Source organism: Typha latifolia, chromosome 11, assembly GCF_019914945.1.
Source record: "Typha latifolia isolate L0001 chromosome 11, TyphaL0001v2, whole genome shotgun sequence".
NCBI classification, from domain to species: Eukaryota; Viridiplantae; Streptophyta; class Magnoliopsida; order Poales; family Typhaceae; genus Typha; species Typha latifolia.
Window position 1 is genome coordinate 8,421,992 of NC_133096.1, and position 17,849 is coordinate 8,439,840.

At 36.5% G+C, this 17,849-nt stretch overlaps 4 protein-coding genes across 8 annotated transcripts; 2 read left to right on the forward strand and 2 right to left on the reverse strand.

Annotated features, from left to right (window-relative positions):
• The first annotated feature begins 1,223 nt into the window (after window positions 1-1,223).
• Window positions 1,224-3,856, forward strand: LOC140798226 (transcription factor bHLH133-like). Its single transcript, XM_073152001.1, has 7 exons — window positions 1,224-1,691; window positions 1,904-2,186; window positions 2,362-2,433; window positions 2,609-2,674; window positions 2,887-2,952; window positions 3,184-3,234; window positions 3,400-3,856. Exons 1-7 carry the CDS (start codon window positions 1,399-1,401, stop codon window positions 3,520-3,522), a joined length of 954 nt encoding a protein of 317 aa, XP_073008102.1. The 5' UTR covers window positions 1,224-1,398; the 3' UTR covers window positions 3,523-3,856.
• A 2,830-nt stretch (window positions 3,857-6,686) lies between these two features.
• LOC140797986 (peroxiredoxin-2C-like) lies at window positions 6,687-7,979 on the forward strand. Its single transcript, XM_073151703.1, has 3 exons — window positions 6,687-6,976; window positions 7,204-7,283; window positions 7,596-7,979. The coding sequence occupies exons 1-3, from the start codon at window positions 6,822-6,824 to the stop codon at window positions 7,847-7,849; spliced, it is 489 nt and encodes a 162-aa protein (XP_073007804.1). The 5' UTR covers window positions 6,687-6,821; the 3' UTR covers window positions 7,850-7,979.
• Window positions 7,980-8,258: 279 nt separating this feature from the next.
• LOC140798240 (DEAD-box ATP-dependent RNA helicase 35A) lies at window positions 8,259-11,577 on the reverse strand. Its single transcript, XM_073152022.1, has 2 exons — window positions 10,494-11,577; window positions 8,259-9,419 (listed from the first exon to the last, which is right to left on the reverse strand). Exons 1-2 carry the CDS (start codon window positions 11,402-11,404, stop codon window positions 8,555-8,557), a joined length of 1,776 nt encoding a protein of 591 aa, XP_073008123.1. The 5' UTR covers window positions 11,405-11,577; the 3' UTR covers window positions 8,259-8,554.
• Window positions 11,578-12,455: 878 nt separating this feature from the next.
• Window positions 12,456-17,135, reverse strand: LOC140797818 (probable plastidic glucose transporter 2). Of its 5 annotated transcripts, none has more exons than XR_012110724.1 (15): window positions 16,951-17,110; window positions 16,766-16,856; window positions 16,530-16,644; window positions 16,386-16,453; window positions 16,158-16,290; window positions 15,880-15,979; window positions 15,678-15,790; window positions 15,472-15,565; window positions 14,714-14,867; window positions 14,475-14,618; window positions 14,332-14,405; window positions 14,151-14,239; window positions 13,277-13,738; window positions 12,915-13,099; window positions 12,456-12,686 (listed from the first exon to the last, which is right to left on the reverse strand). XR_012110724.1 is itself a non-coding variant. In XM_073151487.1 (15 exons), the coding sequence occupies exons 2-14, from the start codon at window positions 16,845-16,847 to the stop codon at window positions 12,917-12,919; spliced, it is 1,464 nt and encodes a 487-aa protein (XP_073007588.1). In that variant the 5' UTR covers window positions 16,848-16,856; window positions 16,951-17,135; the 3' UTR covers window positions 12,456-12,686; window positions 12,915-12,916. The 5 variants fall into 5 exon arrangements, 3 of the variants coding, with proteins under 3 accessions (XP_073007588.1, XP_073007589.1, XP_073007590.1); XM_073151487.1 differs by having other exon boundaries at window positions 13,624-13,738; window positions 16,951-17,135; XM_073151488.1 differs by having other exon boundaries at window positions 13,624-13,738; window positions 17,026-17,114.
• Between the last annotated feature and the right edge of the window lie 714 nt (window positions 17,136-17,849).

A 17,849-nucleotide genomic window follows, 5' to 3' on the forward strand; every position in this document is an offset into this window, starting at 1 on the left:
AAGAAGACAAGGGGGATGGGAGCTTTTGCAAGGTAGGAGTTAAAAGGGAAAGGAGTAAACTACGGGAAAAGTCATCTTTGCAACGGACAAGATACACTCGACAGAGATTTCAAGCAGCGTACGGACTGAAAACTACAATTCCCAGACTCCCAGACGTAGATTGAATCCTATTTGATTAATTCCACGGATAAACGAGAGAAAAGGTGAAGAAAATTATGGTCTTTTTTTTTTTTTTGTAATTACTATTGATTGGTAATATAAAAAAAAAGGCCATTTAGTTGCGAGATAAGAAAAAATAAAATAAAGATATGATAAAAATAGGATTTATTGAAAGAATTTTAAAACTATAATAATAATAGAGGACTGTGGACACAGCCGTCTTATTTATTTTTTTTCTAAGAATAAAGGAAGATTTATCTTGTATTCTGCTCTATTTATCCTGCAGCCAAACAAGGCAAAAGTGTACTAAAAAAAAATAAAGATATGATATTGCAGTGAGGTTTATTTTCCTGACTATTAGCAAGATAATGTATAATTCGGTTTTAATTTGGTGAAGTACTCATACCTCATTATTTGTTTCTATTTCATTTCATCAAGTGAATAATAGAAGAACAAAATAAAATGCTATCAGTAATCTAACCCTAACCCTAATCTAGTTTCCACTCAAATTAAGAACTAAGAACTTTCTTAATGCGATTGCTTTTTGTCTGGTCACTGCCTCTTCCTTTTATCCTTCTTTATGATAAAGCAAAAGCTCGAAAAAGGAGGAAGAAAGAGGAAAGTAAAGAAACATATAAATTTTTTCTTAAAGAAAGCTGGTGGAAAGAAAGGGCAACAAAGCAAGATTACTATCTCCATGACTTCATCGAGAAGAAAGAGAAGGATAATCATACTTGTTTAGTTTAGCATTTCTTTATGTAATTAATAGGATCTCAAGCATGATATGTTATTTATAAAGATATATGACTATGAGAAGTAATTAACTCTAATAGCATTGATCCCTTTAGTTAGAAAACACAAATCTTCCCTTTCTTGTCCAATTTTGCCAAAAAGGAGGAAGGAAAGAGCAAGTGGATCAAAATAAATAAATAAATAAATAAATAAATAAATAAAGGTATACACATTTCTGGAGGCCCAATTAAAAAGTGTACACATACACAACTATGAGGTGAATTGGGTTTCTCCAGTATTTATCCAACCACTGGAGAGGATCCTAAACTTTCAAATAAAATACACCAAGCCTTCAGCTAGAAGCAAACAGAAGGCTAGGCATCTGTACTTGATTGGAGTGGTATAGAAAAGGGTAGAAAGAGTAGTGGAGAAAGAAAAGAAGAAGAAGATGAAGTAGAAGAAACAAAAAAGAAAAAGAAAAAAAAAGATCCCAAAGTTGTGAGGCAAATGAATAGAGGAATTCTTGAGAGCTCTCATGTACAGCAAATGATAAGGAGAAACCCTAGTTTATGGAGCATGAATGATCTGAGCCTCCCAATCCAAGAAACATCCCTAATCCTACCCCCCTTCTCTTCATCATACTATTCTTCTTCCTCCTCTTCTTCTTCTTCTTCTTCTTCTTCTTATTCTTCTTCTTCTTATTCTCTATATCCTCAAAGCTCACAGCCATCAAATTTTCTTCCAACAATCCCATGGCCGGATTCACAAGTGCTACCTGTGTCATGGAGCCAACTGCTTCTGTAATGCTTCTCTCCCTCTCTCTCTCTCTCTCTCTCTCATATCTTTTTCTATTTGTTTAGTTAAGTTTTCATAGTGTTAGTTATAATATTTCAACCTCTTGTACACTGACTAAGCTAGCCCGTAGTGCATCGATCTTCAAGTACTCTCATGCATGCTTGCTTCATGATCAATTCTGGAAGCACTTACGAGTAGCTTGTGGTGTGATTTGAAGGGGTGGATTGGTGGAGGAAGAGGAGAGATGCAGTTTGAGTACTTCTTTCCAATCAAAAAGAATGGACAATTGGGAGAATCATGTAATACACCCATCAGCAACTACTGATCATATGATTGATGTAAAACAAGAGAATGAAGAAACCCCCACAGCTAGATCTCCATGGAGCCAAGATCTATCAGCTAATTCTTCCACTAGGTCTTGTGCTACAGCAAGTTCTAGCAGCAACTTGATGGATTTATCAAATAGCAACGCAGAGAGAAAGCATGTACAATCATCAGAGGTACAGTAAAAGAAGGAGAGGAACAAGAGATCCATCTTACTAAAATTTCACAAATTTTTGTTCATATCATTGTTGCATATTTTCTTCAAGTTATATGTGTATGATCTACTTGTAGGTAGTTTTCATGAAATGCATCTTGATGAACTTGAACTTTTTTTTTGTTGACTTTCTATAGTGCGATAGTACAACTGGTTCAGCTTTCAAGAAGGCTAGAGTTCAAAGCTCCTCAGCACAATCACATATGAAGGTAGTAGTCTATAGTCTATTCAATCAATACCTCTCTCTCTCTCTCTAATTAATTGATGTGTACCTTTCTTGAGTACCATAACTTTGATGCCCATTAATTTCTCATAATTTCGAGTCGAAATGTTGGGCATTCAGATTATGAAGTCTTATTACTGTATATTTTTCAAATGTTTCAGGTGAGGAAGGAGAAGTTAGGAGATAGAATAGCAGCTCTTCATCAGCTAGTTTCTCCATTTGGAAAGGTACACAACCCTAGCTATCCCCTGAACTTAATTAAAAAGAATATATAAATAAAATAAAAAGTCCATCAATATAGTTCACATATCTATATATAATCCTATCTAGTTACACTGCCCGTAGATTTTTTTTTAAAAAAAAAACAGTGCCCATAGATTTATATATAAATTTATAGTTTCAAAATGAATAAAGATCTCACATGTGCCAACTTTTGCAGACTGACACGGCGTCCGTCTTATCAGAAGCCATTGGATACATTAGATTCCTCCAGGGTCAAATTGAGGTCCAACTCTTCTCTCTCTAGACCTCTCTCTCTCTCTATGCTCCCGAGGTGAAGCATATCGTTTTGGGGCTGCTCAAGAGCACGCAGTAAAAGTTTGCTGCGTTGTAGACAGTGGATGTTGCTTAGTGCAGCATCCTTTAGTTGTTGGTGTCTTGTACATGCTGTCATATATTTCAGCAAGATTTTACCCACTTCCCCATTTCACTATTATTCTTTCTTTCTTTCTTCCAGGCCCTCAGCTTGCCGTACTTGGGAAATAGCTCAACCCACACTGTGCTCCCCGTATGTAATTATTCACTTTTCCCGCTTCTTCTTCTTCTCCTTCTTCTTCTTCTTCTTCTTCTTCTCTCTCTCTCTCTCTCTCTCTCTAAGCTATATGATGACTAGCTTGTGCAAGTGTTTAAATGTTGGGTATTGTTCATTGAATAATTTGGTGTTTTACTGCAGGAAGTTGATGATGAACTGAAGACGGATTTGAGGAGTAGAGGGTTGTGCTTGGTGCCGGTATCCTCCACTATGAATGTTGCAGGTGATAATGGAGCTGACTACTGGACTCCAAATTTTGGTTAGGGGTTTCAGTAGAGAGCTCAACTAGTATTATATAGTATAGATAGGTGATTCAGAATGTTAAGGGCATCTGGAAGGCTAAGGTGGCAAGGAACATAAAGACTGGCTAGCTACATGGAGGGCTCAAAGAGAGACAGGTTTCTTTGCTTTCTTTACTCTTTCTCTTAGTTGTTGTGTGCTTGTAGGGATCTCAGTTGTATCAGATGTAAAGTAGCTGAGGGGGGAAGTGATGCTGTGCCTACTTTGATCAAGAAAAGGAATGTTGTTGTAGTAGCTTTCAGGGGATCTTTTGCTTTACTTTTTCCAAGAAAGTAATATCTACTCATCTCTTCTTCTATTTGTTTCTTTGAAAAAATGTTCTTTCTTTCATCTTATTGTTGATTATATTCTCGGTTTGTTTCAGAGGAACTTCGTCCTTTATATTTTATCTCTCTCAAATCAATGATGTTTAATTTAGTGATTGTGTTGCCCTCTTAGAAAATTTCATGCATGTTTTCTTCTAATTATGACTAATGTAATATATCTTTTCAGTAGCTTTAAATAAAATGAGGTTCAGGTTTTTTTTTAAAAAAAATCTTATGTTTACTCAACTGTTGATTCCTTGGATCAAGAGTTCATTGAAGTTATAATCCCATATCCATTTGAATCAACTAAATTTATACATGATTGTGCCTAAATTTCGAGTCTGATATATTGTGTGTATATATATAGTAATATCTTGTAGTTACTTAATCTATATACCAATTCTAAGCAAGTTATTAGAAGTATTCACAGCCCTTAATTAACTTGAGTTTGTCTAGTCTTTTTTCCTTATTAATTATAATCAAAATAGAAGATAGATTCATATTCTGGTGTGTATTTCTTCTAGTTATTTGTTTTTTTTATCAAATTATTTGTTACCTTTTCTTTCACCAGTAGAGACTCGGTCTCTCTATTTTATTTATTATTAATTGACTACCGTTACTTTAGTATATAGCCTATAAAGGGAATTAATATTTACAATAAAAAAATTATACCCTGGACAGTATCTCTTTACACTTGTTAGCACTAAATCAGTATAACTTAATTTTATTATTCTATATAAAAAAAGTAGTTTTATATCGTTGCCATTGAAAACTTCTAAAATATAATAATTATCGCTACATTTTTTAAAATATTATAATGGCCACCGAAATCGTTCTGTTCATTTAAAATTATTATTATTATATTAGTTAAATCTAACTAATCATTATTAAAATCAAATTATTTTGTCTTTGCATAAATTATTTAAAAGATATCCAATATTTTACCTAATATGTAATATCATAATACAGTGAAGAATAGCTTCTTCTATGAAAGACGATAAATATTTTACATTCTAAACTTGAAGGAAGAATAATATTTTTAGTTATTTATATATATTTGTTAATGTTAACAATGATTGTTTAAAATATTTCGTTAAAAATCAACCATAATGATAATTATGAAAAAGTTAAAATCGGGCAATTATGCTATATAATAGAACACGACGACAATTGTAATATTTTAAAAGTTTTTAATAACAATTAAGATCAAGAGATGATGCTTTTAGTTTGAATTTTTATTAGAATCGCAGATCAAGAATAACTCTATTACTTCTTCCTCGTCAAGTGTTTCGTTAGTTAAAAATGCTCATATTATATGACAATTTTTGGATTCAAATCCTGGCGATGAGTATAAGATTAAATTCTCACTCCACTCAACCAAATGAAAAAAGAAAAAAAAAAAAAGAGCTAGGCAAAAATAGTTGCAAAAAGAAATAATGGAGAATATAGGTTTGAATATGCAAAGGCGCTTATTCGTTGGAAAAGGAAATAATATAAGAATGTAGGGTTGAATATGAAGAGTACGTACGTACGCTTGCCCGGTGGCTCGCGTCGTTGTAGGCTTGTAACGTGAACGCATCTTGCTGGTTTTGTGGACCAAAGACTGCTCTACTACTACTACGACGTCAAATTGAGCATCTTGTACGACCGAGTCTATTTCCAAGACTTCCTAATTGGCTCCTCGTTTGTATCTATATATATATATATATATATATATATATATATATATATATGTCAAATAGTTCATCGCTGCTGCTTACTTGGACTTGGTCTCACGATATTTCAAACAATTATTTACCGTATATAAACTTTCTACTGGATTGCAACCGTTGATTTTTTATTTATTTTTATTTTGGTATTCGCTTTCTAATTTGTAGTGTAATGGAAGCACGAAATTAACACTGTGAATTTGTTATTTATTTATTTTTAAATAGAAGTTAGATTTCAGAACAAAAATGAAAAGATTTATTTTTCTTATTTTTATGCATATATTTTGAAATATAATAGTTGTGTCATATCCTTTAAAATAAGTACTCTTCGGTTAATTTTAATGGATATAAGTTGTAATTTTTTATACTTAAAAATATGAAAGAAAGAAAGAAATATCATTAAATAAAAAGAATATGTAAAAATAAAAAATAAGAGTACTTTTATTTATTTATTTTTGGGTCAAATTGATAAAATTTCTAATGATTAGTTAGATTTGAGGGTATTCATGATTTTTTTTTTTTTAAATGTATGCATGCAAGAAACTTAGTTTTAAACGACCCAAAACAACATAGATATTAATTTTAGAGATATATTGGAAAAGTATTAAATAAAATAATATGGGTTGATGACTCTTAAAAGCTGGAGTGGGTAAAGTAATTTTCATCAAAACTATTAGGGGCCTCTTCTCTTAGAGACAAACGAAGTATCAAATTGCCCCCCTTATCCTTTTATCAATATATATAGTTCCTCCTCAAAGATAAATATTATAAACATATAAGAAATCTTTGCAAGTGCCAGCATCTTGGGGGTAAACTGTGAGATTACAAGATAAATATACTTGCATATTTGCTTACATACTTTGCTAACATTAACGCTATACATAACTTGTAAGATTCTGCATTGAGTCTACAATGCAATCACAACTCCAATCCCAACTAAAAGTAGAATTTTAGTAATCCCTCTTCTTTGGAAATTAAATATAATTAGCAAGTCCTATCAAAGACAAGTGACAAAGGTCGGGTCAAGTTGAATGAACTAAAAGTGGATCATTGACTTTGGAAAAGCATCAAAGATCAAACATTGTGTTTCCATTTTGTTGGAATATCCAGCAAGTGGAGGACACAAATCTGGACTGTATCTTCTCCTTTTGGTCTATAAAATAGTAATCTCCTCTGCTTCTACTAACTCATTGTGTCATTTCTTCTAGGGAAATAAATCTTATATCAAGAGAGAATAGAGAAGCAAGTAATGGCTCAGATTGCAGTTGGTGATTCAATTCCTGATGGCAAACTAGCATGGTTTGATGAGAATGATCAGCTGCAAGAGGTGTCTATCCACGCCCTCGCCGCGGGCAAGAAGGCCGTCCTTTTTGGAGTTCCTGGGGCCTTCACCCCCACTTGCAGGCATTCTAGTCTTACCTTGTTCTTTTGATCCATATTTATTTCCATTTAGTAATTGTTTCTTATTAGAAACATAATATTTTCAAGTGTTGTCATAGTGTCCTTCAGATGAATATTTTGCGAATAGAGTGAAAGCTATTAGTTTCTCAAACTCTCTTCTTGTAGTTGAATATTTCAGAGAGATCTTATATGGAATAAAGTTTGATTGTTTTTTTTTTTAATTGGTGAAGCATGCAGCATGTGCCAAGCTTCATAGAGAATGCAGAGGAGTTGAAGTCCAAGGGTGTTGATGAGATCCTTCTTATCAGTGGTATATTCTCAGATGCCATTCTTTTTTTCTTTAATTTTCCTGGCTATTACCTCATCTACTCGGCTACTTTCACAATATGATCCAAAGTTAATATATGAGTAAAGCTTAAAATTTCTCCATATAAATTCGTAGTTTGGTTAAGTCTTCCAGAGTAGGCAATTCCTTCTGTAGTTCTGCACTGTGTTCCCTGATTCAGATTACCCTTTCTTGCATAAATCTATCTTTATATCTTCTATTTGTATGACTAATTCTTGCAATAAAACCACTGAAGTGGTAATTTACCTATAACCATTTTGTTTGAAAATTTTGCAGTTAATGACCCCTTTGTCATGAAGGCTTGGGCAAAGACATACCCTGATAACAAGCATGTCAAATTCCTAGCTGATGGCTCAGGAACCTACACCCATGCTCTTGGCCTTGAGCTTGATCTTTCTGGCAATGGTCTGGGGACTCGTTCTCGCAGGTTTGCGCTCCTTGCTGCTGACCTTAATGTCAAGGTTGCGAACATCGAAGAGGGCGGCGCATTCACCATCTCAGGGGCTGATGAGATCCTCAAGGCACTCTGAAGAAAACATTGATCTCTTGAACTAAACTTTTTTGCTGCTTTTGTTGTTACTTGTTCTTCAAAAATTAAGTTGATGTCTGTTGGCTGTATGTTGTTCTTTGAATAAGAAATTTCATGGATGTAAGGTAAAAGAGTGTTTTGCATATCCATCTGAGTCTCTAATCTTCTTATAGCACTGCAAGATCTAGGAAGAGACAGAGATCATAGTAGGCAGAAGCACAGAAAGAGAATAAAAATAAGCCGGAGGATCTCGTGAATAGATCACAAAATTTGAACCACTTCAAAGACATCTATCTATTTCCAGCATACTGCGGAATATATCATCAATCAACAATATCTCATTGGTTTATATGAATGTAATGCTGATATTGAAACAAAGTAATGCTACTTCAACCTAAGAACACAAGAAATACATAGTAACAGTTAATCATTATATTTTCTTCCATGTAGCAACATAACAGTTGGATGGGCTATTAATAACAACTCATCTGCTCAGCCTATGATTTAACCAGACAATGCTGTCATCTATCGCCCATGTTTTCTTTTTTGGGCAAAAAGAAAAGGCTGCTGCTTGCACCGAAATTCATGATTTTCATTCTCAATTGCACCTGATAACTTACATTACCTTCTAGCCTAGTTTTAAACTGACAAAGAGCAGAAGCATGTGGACTAGCTTCAGATAGTTACATGTACAAGTAGACCTTGATCATATCTCCCCACGGTAGCCACCTGAACCGAAGTAATCCCTTCTTGAACCAGCAATTGCCATCGTCTTCTGATGCTCAAGCTTGGGACAGTCCCGAATTCGATGACCAAGACCACCACAATATGCACAACCCTTGACTCCACTTGCATTGGTAATAGCATCCTCGTCCTCCATTGGATCGTTGAGCTCTGCCAACACTGGTGGTATTCTTTGTTTTGCTTCTTGCAGCAGGTGCTTCAGATCAAGAAGTGTCGTCTCTGTCTGGTTCTTGTTTATGAAGGTCGTTGCTATGCCTGTTTTCCCGCACCTTCCTGTTCTTCCTATCCGATGCACATAGTTCTCTATTTCAGCAGGCATATCATAGTTGATCACATGCTGGATTTCAGGAAAATCAAGACCTTTAGAAGCAACATCTGTAGCAACCAGGACATCTTTCTTTCCAGATTTGAAGGATGCAATTGCATACTCTCTTTCTTCTTGATCCTTTCCTCCGTGAATGGCAACAGCTTCAACTCCCTTTAGAAGGAGATACTCATGGATATCATCCACATCAGCTTTGTTCTCGCAAAAAATGAGGACAGGCGGTGGAGTCTTTTGGAGACACTCAAGGAGGTATACAATTTTAGCCTCTTGTTTCACATACTCGACCTCTTGTATGACATCTAGATTTGCTGCTCCAGCTCTTCCCACATTGACTGTCACAGGTTTCACCAGGGCACTTCTTGCGAAGTTCTGTATCTTTTTGGGCATGGTGGCAGAAAAGAGCAGAGTTTGCCTCTGTGCTTTAAAATGGTCAAAAACCTCCCTGATATCATCCTCAAAGCCCAAGTCAACCAGCCTATCAGCCTCATCCAGTGTCAGGTACCTGCACAATTAACCGGTAAGGTGAGACAAGAACATGTGACATTATGAGAATATTTATTCAACCATGTTGCTTAAGCTACTTGGTCAGTCTTGATGGTTACGACAACAGCAAATAGCTTGATATCATTCATGCATATTTTTGTAAACTAGGACAAAAATACATAGAATCTTTTTCTACAAAGAAAACAGATATCCCACTAGTGAGCGGTAGAAATTTTCCAGTTGCAAACTAAAAATTCAGCAGATATTCCTCTTCCCTTTTCTTGTTTACTTTTCTCTCTCATTTGAAAGAACCTTGTTATACTTTTGACATCCCACTAGTGAACTGTTCAAAGCTGAGCCAACAGCTAACCTCTCTTCTACCTCTTGACATATCTCATCACTGTATCAATGAATCTTATAACTCAACATTACCCTTTCAATTCAAATTTCAGAAATCCAAGGAGAAACCAGACAACCAGCATACTCATAACCCTCTCAGTACATATTAGCTTCAATTTGGATGAAAAAATGTCTGTATTTCAAACATGTCAACCCTGTCGCATACTGCAATCTTATGAACTTTACAGAGAAAGTACAACATTTCTACGTCTATCCAAACTCTCCAATGTCAAAGAGATCAGAAGCCAAACAAAGAACTGATGCCCACTCAAAGTACTAGAGTTCCTCGTTAAGTCTTTTTCTTTTCTTAAACTCGGTTATCCTTTTTCCTTCTTTTTATTATATATGAGTTGGTAGCATACATCGATGCATAATTCATCAAAATTAAAGAATGTCAACACTAAAACATGGTGGCATATTTCAAGAATTATAATTATCAGGAATAAGATAACCAGCTTGCTTTTTATAATTAGTGCTTCAATATTCAGGTTGAACGGTTCTAGTTTCCGCAGAACTAAGAATCAGTGCAGCTTAAAATGAAAGAATTGGCTTATCATAGAGGACAACATTTTAATCTAGTCTGAAGTAACAAATAATCAAAACTAGATGTAGAAATAAACAGAAATTAACAATGTTATCCATCAGTTCTGTTTTAATCAGAAGGTTGGTTGCAGCGAACAAGCAGCAAACAAACCTGCAATTATCGAGATTCATCTTCTTCTTCGCGAGCAAGTCCTTGAGCCTCCCTGGCGTCGCAACCACAATATGCACCCCCTTCTTCACCACCTCGAGCTGCGACCTCATATCCACCCCTCCTATACACAGAAGCGGCCGGATCTCCGGGTACCCACACGCCCTTAACGGTACAAGGAACTCCTCCACCACCTCATAAGTCTGCCTCGCCAACTCCCTCGACGGGCAAACGATCAACCCGAACGGCCCCTCCCCGGCCACGATCGGCATCATGATTTCCTCCTGCAGCGCAACCATAATAAGCGGCAGCACGAACACCAGCGTCTTCCCGGACCCGGTGAACGCGATCCCGATCATGTCGCGGCCCGAGAGGACCACAGGGAGGCCTTGGACTTGGATCGGGGTAGGTTGAACAATACCCTTTTCCTTCAATTTCTTGAGGATGGGATCGGGGAAGCGCATGTCCTTGAAGTTCTTGATCGGCGGGGGGACTTCGTCGCCCTCGACGAGGATGTGCCACTGGCGGCGGAGGGCGTCGGCGGAGTCGGGGGGCATGCGGCGGATGCGAAGCGGCGGCTTCCAGCCTGTGGGGATAGGGTCGGAGTAGGTGATGCCCTTGGCGAGCTCGCGGACGGACATGAGGGTTTTGCGGTCGGAGAGGTGTTCGATCATCTCGCGCTCTTGCTGGGCGAGCTGCTCGGTGGGGGAGATCTCCGGGGCCTCGCGCTTGAGCTGGGTGGCTTGGATTAGAAGGCTGGGTCTGGAGGTTGGGGGAGGAGGGGGTTCGAGGGGATCGAGAGGGACGGCGGAGGAGGAGGAAGGGACGGAGGCGGAGGTGGAGGTCGAGGTGGTGGAAGTGGAGGGGGGCTGGGATTTGGTGCGGTGGAGGAGGAGGAGCTTTTGGGCTTCCATGGCGCGGCGTTTCTTGACAGGGATGTACTCGACGAAGTCGTCATCTTCCTCAGCGGCGGCGGCGGCGGCGTCGTTGGGGGTTTTGAAGAGAGGGTGGCGGTGGCGGTGGCCATGGACATGGGGTTGAGGGGGAGATTGGGGAGAGAAGCCGAGAAAGGTTGGGGATCCAAGTGGGTGGGGTTGGGGGTGGGGGTGGGGGTGGGGGCTTTATAGTTTAGATTAAGGCTGTCAAAATAATTGAGCGGGCTTCTTCAGTTCGGCTAGTTAAGACTCGATCAATCTCAGTTCGAAACGGAACTGATTCACGTTTGATCGGGGAATCAGGCTCAGAATTAATTTCGAGTTAAGCTTGATCTTGAGCCGGGTCAGTTAAACATGGCTCGAGAAGCCTCAAAATAGTCTTATAATATTATATAAAGTCTCATAATAATTTTATATATTAGTTCATACTCCAAAGTTTGAAACTTTAGAAGTTAAAATTAATACAAATATTTATATTAATTTATGTTTTTTAATGTATATATTTTTATAGTTAATCAAACCTTATTTCCGGTTTAGAATAAATTCAAGTTTGGTCAGTTTGAATTGATTAAAGCTTAAAATTACTTATTATTGATCTCTGTTTAAGCTCGAGTTTGAAATTATTTTAATTAAAGCTTGATCCTAATTGTAGACTGAAAAATTATTTTTAATTCAAATTTGATCAAAACTCTGATTCGATCAAGCCGGACTTCGATTACGCCCTTAGTTTAGATTCAGTAATTTCTGTTTATTATACTCTTACACCTTAATTTCTAAAATATAGGATATAAATGATAATAACTGTAAAAATACAAGCTGTTATTTAGGAATTCTCCAAACTCTAGATTGATGACTAATTTATTATTAGACACAGTAGCGTAGTTCCCATATAAGAAATAGAGAGCATGAATCATCATTTTTGGTGCATTTGAAAACCAGTAACTGAAGACAAGCTAATAGATACCATTCATCAGTGCTCATAATTTAATGGAGATCTCGTATCATATTTCTCAAGTAGAAGCGAGAAATATTGAGAGGAGGAGAAACAAAAGAAGAACAAAATATTTCTCTTCTATCCTTTTGTTTTTCTTAACAAACAATGAAACAAAATTATGCATGCTGGATTAGATGACAGCAGCGTCTCATCACCGATGTTCTCTGTACAAATTTAATATGATTTTAAGATTAAATCTGAGGAGAAAAATGTACCATATTGTATGGATAGAACCGAAATCAGACTGGTGAAAGTTGATAACTTCACCTGCACAAGTAGAATGTAGAGAGACTTAACATATTGCATCAAAAAACTGATCAATAGAAAAGATAAAATGTTCCGCAGAAAATTAAAATGAGGCTAAAAAGGAGTAAGATCTAAGTAAGACTATTTCTTAGTAGTCAAATAACAACGGAAGATTAGCATGTTGTATATTTAAAAGATTGCAAGAATTATTACATTCTGATGTAGGTAAGAACCAGCATGAGAACGTACCTCTACTCTGAGGGAAGGAGTGCAATTTCAATTTCTTGTAACGATTTTCCTTTAGTTTCCATGACATTCCTATTCACAAAAATTGCTGCCAAGAGACAAAAGGAGGCAAATATAGAGTAAAGAATCAGTGGGCCCAGTTGTTCTAGCAATCGCAGGAATAAAAAGCCCACAAAGAAATTCACCACCTGAAATTATCAACAGCAAAAGAAAACATCAGCAAATTCCATACTGAGAAATATATATAAATGCAAGAACGCTACAACACCAGATTAGTTAGGAAAACACAAGAGATAGCTTGACCCAGTTAAAATTGCAACTATCATTTCTGGTGAAAAAAAGAAGGGGGAAGAGCGGAGCCTCACAGTCTTGATTAAACCAGTCACAGTTCTGCCAATGGCCTTCATTATATGCCAATGATAAAGATCAGAACCAGGAGTATTATTACCTACTCCCTGATTCTGGTAACCTCTACAACTTCCACTATGTGGAGAATTTGTCTCTCTCAACTTTGACCCTCACAGTTTTCATCTCCAATGATTCAGCATTTCATCCACCCTTACCTTTTAATCAGACCCACTTGCAACCACCAGACAGGTTGGCATATTGCATCTTACATGCACATATTCTCCTTCTAAATTCAAATATATTGCATCTTTCTTTCCTGATATACTTGATGTGAATGGCAATTGGCAAGTTACAGAGTATTTACCCAGTGCACAGACATGCACAAAGCCATAGCCTTTGCTCGAATTCCGTTGGGAAAAATCTCTGATAAAAGAAGACCAGGTACAGGGCCAGCTCCCAGTGCAAATACCAAGACACACCTGAAGAAAAAGTAAAGCAGGGTAACTACCGAGTTATTATTGAACTTCCTTCCTCCCCAGGCCATAACATTCTGGTCAACTGATCCTTATTAAACTTAATATGTATAGTTATATTGTGATTATTGTCTATTACTTCATATATGAGTACATTCATATTCAAGTCAGTAAGAGACAAGACACATTTACCTTATAAACTATCAGTTCATCAGTTGTAGTCACCGGGTATCAAATATAATCTTCTTTCTTTTTTTGGTTTCTTCACCACTAGGTTTTGCGTATGTAAGTTTCTACTCAAATGAACTAGCTGTTGAAGAGCTATTGAACTGATGATTTTAGAATTCAATGAGGTGTGCATTACCTAAAGAAAAATTATTTGATTGCATTTATAATACAATGTTATGTTATTACTTACAACAACATTCCCCCAACTGACAGATATAAATCCCCAGATTTAGGAAGATTAATGCTCATTGCTGCTGCTTGGAGGCCCATCGAGATTGCCTAGTCAATATGTCATGAATAAATACGCATTACATTGGTCCTACAAAAGTTTCTCCAATTACCCCTGAAAAAAGCTTCAGAACAAAGTTTACCATGCCTATGAAACTTCCTAGAAGTAAAACCTTCCTTCCTAACTTATCCATTAAAAGCATCGCGGCAATGGACCCTGCTTAAAGAAGAAAAGGAAAATTGTTACTACTTCAAACAGAAACTACAACTTCATCAGTGACCTTACCTGACAAGTTTGCAGCTCCGACACATGCATTTGCAAGTTCTGAGGGCACACCAGCACTCTTAAAGACAGTTGAAGAGAAATAGAATACAGAATTTATGCCAGATAATTGTTGTAAGGCAAACAGCGTTGAACCAATAAAAACAACTGTAGAAAAGAATAACCATTCAGTATAGAACTGTATGACAATGTATTATAGTTTGACAACTAGCAAACATAATATAGGAAATAATTTGTGCTACCTTTGAAATGGTGACCACAAAATAATTGTAGAAAACTTATAGTTTCTACATCATCTCCTCTGTTTGAGCGTAATAATTCTGCCATTGCTGATTTGACATGAGATCCGCCCCAGAGTCTTTCAAATTCAACTTCTGCTTCACCAATTTTACCATGCTGTAAAGAAAAAAAGGATATAAAGGCAGGAATTAATAAATACAATCAATAATAGTTTATAAACAGTCTCCGCAGGACAATCAACAATGTGTGGGTACATCAACATTGCATGTTATCTTATAAATCAATAAAGCTAATGAAGCATTCCCCTCAAGAAAATAAAAAATAAAGCTAATAAATTATGTCATCACTTATCATCCATAAAGTTTCTGACTATAATAGTAACTTCTATTGTTTATATGTGAAAACTCAAAAACTCATAAAAGAATAGTATTCTTCATTAAAGGTATAATAATCCCTTAATAAAAATTGTTCTATAAAACCACAAACAAGTAGGACCTAATAGGCACAATGCACTGTGGCTAGACTGCACAACATGAAGTAAGTAATAGGACAAACGGCATTCTAGTATACGAGGTAAGTTACAGTGCATCATCTAGTGTGGTTCATACAATAATTGACAGCTCTAATTCACATTATAATGAAAGAAAGCCAATCATATTTCCTGTAGCTTCAGAGGGCATATAAAGCAAGCAAAAAATAACCATTTCATGTGCCTCAAGACAAAATAGAATATCTAAAGAAGTATCAGGAGTTAAAAGACCTTGTACAGCCAATGAGGACTTTCGGCACAGAACTCCATGCAAAGCGCAAGCAAAGCAGCAGGAATAATAGAAACCCAAAAGCAAATTCGCCACCTGATAAAGGTCAAGTATTATTAAGAAAGTTGTGTTCCTAGATGCCTAAAGAGTAAAGATAAACCAAATTAAAACAGCACTTGATATTAAATAATGAAACGATGTTCCTCACCATCCCTCAAATTCTTTAAAAGGGATTCCAATAAAAAAAGAAGCCATAAGACCAAGACATGTTGCTATCTGAATGAAACTTCCATATCTGCCCCGCACAAAAGAAGGGGAAACCTGATAATTTTCACTATTAGAAATCAATACTTAACGTCGTTATGGGTGGATGATAAAAAATTAAAAAAAGACATGAAGATCATCTATACCTCTGCCACATAAAGTGAAGCAACAGGCGGACCTAAACCCATCCCAGTTCCAACTATGAAGCGACCAAGAAGCATACTTGCCAGAGTTCCAGCTGATGCACTGCAAATTATATACTGTCACTTAACAGGATCCAAGAAGCAAAAGATGTATGATGACTTCTATTGCAGCTTATCAATTGTGTAATAATTCAGATAAATGTTCCATAAGAACATGAAAAGTAGTAGATTTTGTAAATAAATTTTGCATATTTGTGGTGGAAAAAAAAATCTCTGATTACCTCGCAGAAGCTCCAATTATCATTGGCAATGCACTCAATTGGAAGGCTCTGCGCCGTCCAAACTTATCTGCAACCCAACCACTAAACAGACACCCAAGAAATGCACCGCCGAGACACATACTGACCACTAGTCCTACATCCACCACCATATTTTGGACCTCATCAGAATGGCAAAAGCAGAAGACTATCAATAATGGGACTTGAGATATTCCATCCAACCGCTAATACCTTCTTCCAATGTATTGCCAGCAAATCCAAGATCCCTGGAAATGCTCTCGAGCGGTTCGTTCACTACTCTGCATAAAATAAAAAAAATTCACAACATTTCTTCTCTTGTTTTTAAACAAAAAGGAATGGAGAAACGAGACGAACCCAGTGTGGTATCCGAATAGAAACGACGAGAGGGTCGCCACGAACACATGAGGGAAGGAAAGCTTCCACCACGGATTGTTGTTGTTCTCTTGCCCCGTCCCATTCAATACACGGACTAAACGCAAAGATTGAAAAAAAAGAAGAAGAAGATAACGAAAACCAAATCAAGAAAAATTGACAAACCCAGTAAAATCCAAGGCAAAACAAACAAAACCCTCAATTCTGGAATCTCTCACCTGAGACGAAATCGCCGCGATCGAGAGTGCTCATGGTCTCTCTGGGAGGCAAGCGCTTGTGGATGCTCGGATTCAACCGCATCTCGGAGAACTACGATATGAGATCACACACGAGGCTAAGATAACGATCCAAAGTCCATACCCAACTCAATCATCGGGGAAAGAGAAAAAGATCAAAAACTAACCAACTTGATCTCTCCGGACTGGGACAAAACTCGTACGAACAAAAGGAAAGGGGAGAAGGTAGCAACATAGAGCACCTGAGACGGCGATGGTTCATCGACGTATGCATTACTATTCCCCAAGGTGACCCTTCACTCCTCTCGTCCTCCTTGCTTCCCGCGTGAGTGCGAGAACGACGGTGGAGGCCAGAAAATATACTAACGAGTTCCTCTGTTTTAGAGAAACGGATCTTTTCTCCTTCCTTTGACGCGTGTCAAGCATCTCATGTTATTTAATAGACGAGAAAATGTGAATTTTTTTTTTTTTTGTGGAGAATAAAGAGAACATGTGAATATTATTTGAATGAGCAGTTCTCTTTAAGAAATATTGTCCATGGTTTCTTTTGAGAAATATTTGGAGGGATGATATCTAAAACAAAATTCAGCCTACTTTGCCTCTTTTACTTTAGTAAAAAAAGGTTAATTTTAAAATAATTTATTTTTTTATTCTCAAAATAATTATTCATATATTTACTTATATTTTAAAATAAGAACATAATAATTTTTTTTCTGTGATATAAAGTGAAAGAAAAAATATATATAATATTTTATTATAAAAAGGTAAATTAATAATTGAGTTAATGTATATAGTGTAAAATATATTTTTAATAAATAATATTTATATTCTGGAATGAAATTAGAATGCTTAGATTTTTTTTTTTTAGGAATAGGGAGTTATATTTCAGAATAAAAAATAAACTTATTCCTAAAGTGAACAGCCCAAATTATGAATAACTTTTTTTTTTCTAAAATTCATCTCTTTATTCGGGGGCTGGTGTGGTGTGCTGACCATTACAAATTAGTAGAACAACATGTGAAATAACCTACAGAGAACCAGCCTGATGTGCATTACCAATTTCTGA